Raw genomic sequence first — 1,769 nt, forward strand, 5'->3', positions numbered from 1 at the left:
CTTATATACTAAAAAAGAGGGCGTCTAGCAAATACTGGAATATTCGTGAGATTCCCCGATAAGTCATGATCCTTCTAGATACTCCAACGCGCATGCTCCCAGCATCGCGTGACTTCCGCTGTCGTAACAATATATTGTTTGTTTGTTTGTTGTGGATTTCGCGCAAAGCTACACGAGGGCTATCTGCGCTAGCCGTCCCTAATTTAGCGGTGTAAGACTAGAGGGAAGGCAGCTAGTCATCACCATCCACCGCCAACTCTTGGGCTACTCTTTACCAACGAATAGTGGGATTGACCGTCACATTATAACGCCTCCACGGCTGAAAGGGCGAGCATGTTTGGTGGGATGGGGATGCGAACCCGCGACCCGCAGATTGCGAGTTTAGCACCTTAACCACCTGGCCATGCCGGGCCAAGAAGTTTATTGAATATGTTAATTATTCAAATTAATTATATATTTTTATACTTACTCTCAATGCACGCCTGCACAATTTTTCATTCCAAACTATTGCGGAAATAAATTTCATCATTGTAATAATATTCGCCTTGCTAATTTCTTCGATAACTTCTTCGTTCCAGTGATGTTGAAACATATTTTCACATATTAATCGCAATCGCTCAATTTTTTGTACAAGTTTATAAGTCTCTAACAAACTTAACAAATATTCAAACAAATTTTTCCAACCTTCGCATCTGTCTATAATCGTAGCGTGAACCGTTGTCCTAAAGAGGGTGTCCTTTAAACCTAAAATCAGTCCTGCTATTTCACTCCCTGGACCTCCTCCTATCGAACAAATTTTCAAAGTTTCATTGCAGTTGCGAAGCCAGTCGTTGAAGAATATTGAATTACTGTAAAAGGAATTAAAGAAATTTTCAACTATTTCAGTGTGAGCCATGGCATACATATACAAATACGCTATGCGATTTCGAACGTCATCGAAATCAACAGTCGTTTCTCCAGTTTTAAGGGAATCTGGTTGATATGCAGATCTTACATTTGTTATTCCTTTAAAAATCTCATACGATAGATGTAAAGGCGTAGTTATTCCAGCGGCTTGTAAGGTCTGACATTCACGTTCTGCAACGAGCGGGTACATACTATAGATTATGCTGCTCATGGTAGTTCTCTATCTTATCAAACCACTAAATAACAAGTTGTTGGAAGAACTATCTACATCATATGCAAATAGGTAAGTCGATTGTTGAAGGGGTCTGTATGGTAGCACTATTTGTACTTCGAAATTCATCAATTCTTATCTGTTTAACTAGTGTGTACAGGAAGTGCGATATGTGTATGCGTGTACGTTGAGTCAGCATTAGGTTGATAGCGTATAGAAAGCTTCGTTTGATACCCAATCCCGTTGGTTAGGTTCCGTGTGCTATCGTGTACATGGTTAGGTTTTGGTTTTGAAATTGATTTGGAGGTTTCGGTTTTGAAATTGATTTGGTTGTTGATTACAATGTTTTTGTCTTTTGTTTGCACTTAATTAATTTCAAGGACAATAACAATGAATAATCAGTCCCATGTAATTGTATATAAAATAAATTTTCTGGGCGAAATACTTATCTATATACAATAGGTGATTTTAATATCACTGAGGGGCAACAAGTGAGTCTTATGTTTGAGTAGGCTATTCCATCATGTATGAGTAGTTGAACAGTTGGGAAGAATCAATTCTGCATACACCCACTTTCGCTCTCTCTCTCCACATACACAGGTCTTGCATGGAAACAAAGAAAGCAGAATCATGGTCGTTCTAAGAAGAGGTT

The 1,769-nt window shown here is 38.8% G+C and overlaps 1 protein-coding gene across 1 annotated transcript in view; it reads right to left on the minus strand.

The window, feature by feature from the left end:
* LOC111086231 overlaps positions 1 to 1,285 on the minus strand; it is an 11,239-nt gene extending 9,954 nt beyond the window's left edge. The window contains exon 1 of the mRNA XM_022388250.1: positions 470 to 1,285. Coding sequence (XP_022243958.1) covers positions 470 to 1,117 — 648 coding nt within the window. The 5' untranslated portion in view covers positions 1,118 to 1,285. The remainder of the gene's footprint in view (positions 1 to 469) is intronic.
* Between the last annotated feature and the right edge of the window lie 484 nt (positions 1,286 to 1,769).

The sequence above is a fragment of the Limulus polyphemus genome, unplaced genomic scaffold, assembly GCF_000517525.1.
Source record: "Limulus polyphemus unplaced genomic scaffold, Limulus_polyphemus-2.1.2 Scaffold940, whole genome shotgun sequence".
Taxonomy (NCBI): domain Eukaryota; kingdom Metazoa; phylum Arthropoda; class Merostomata; order Xiphosura; family Limulidae; genus Limulus; species Limulus polyphemus.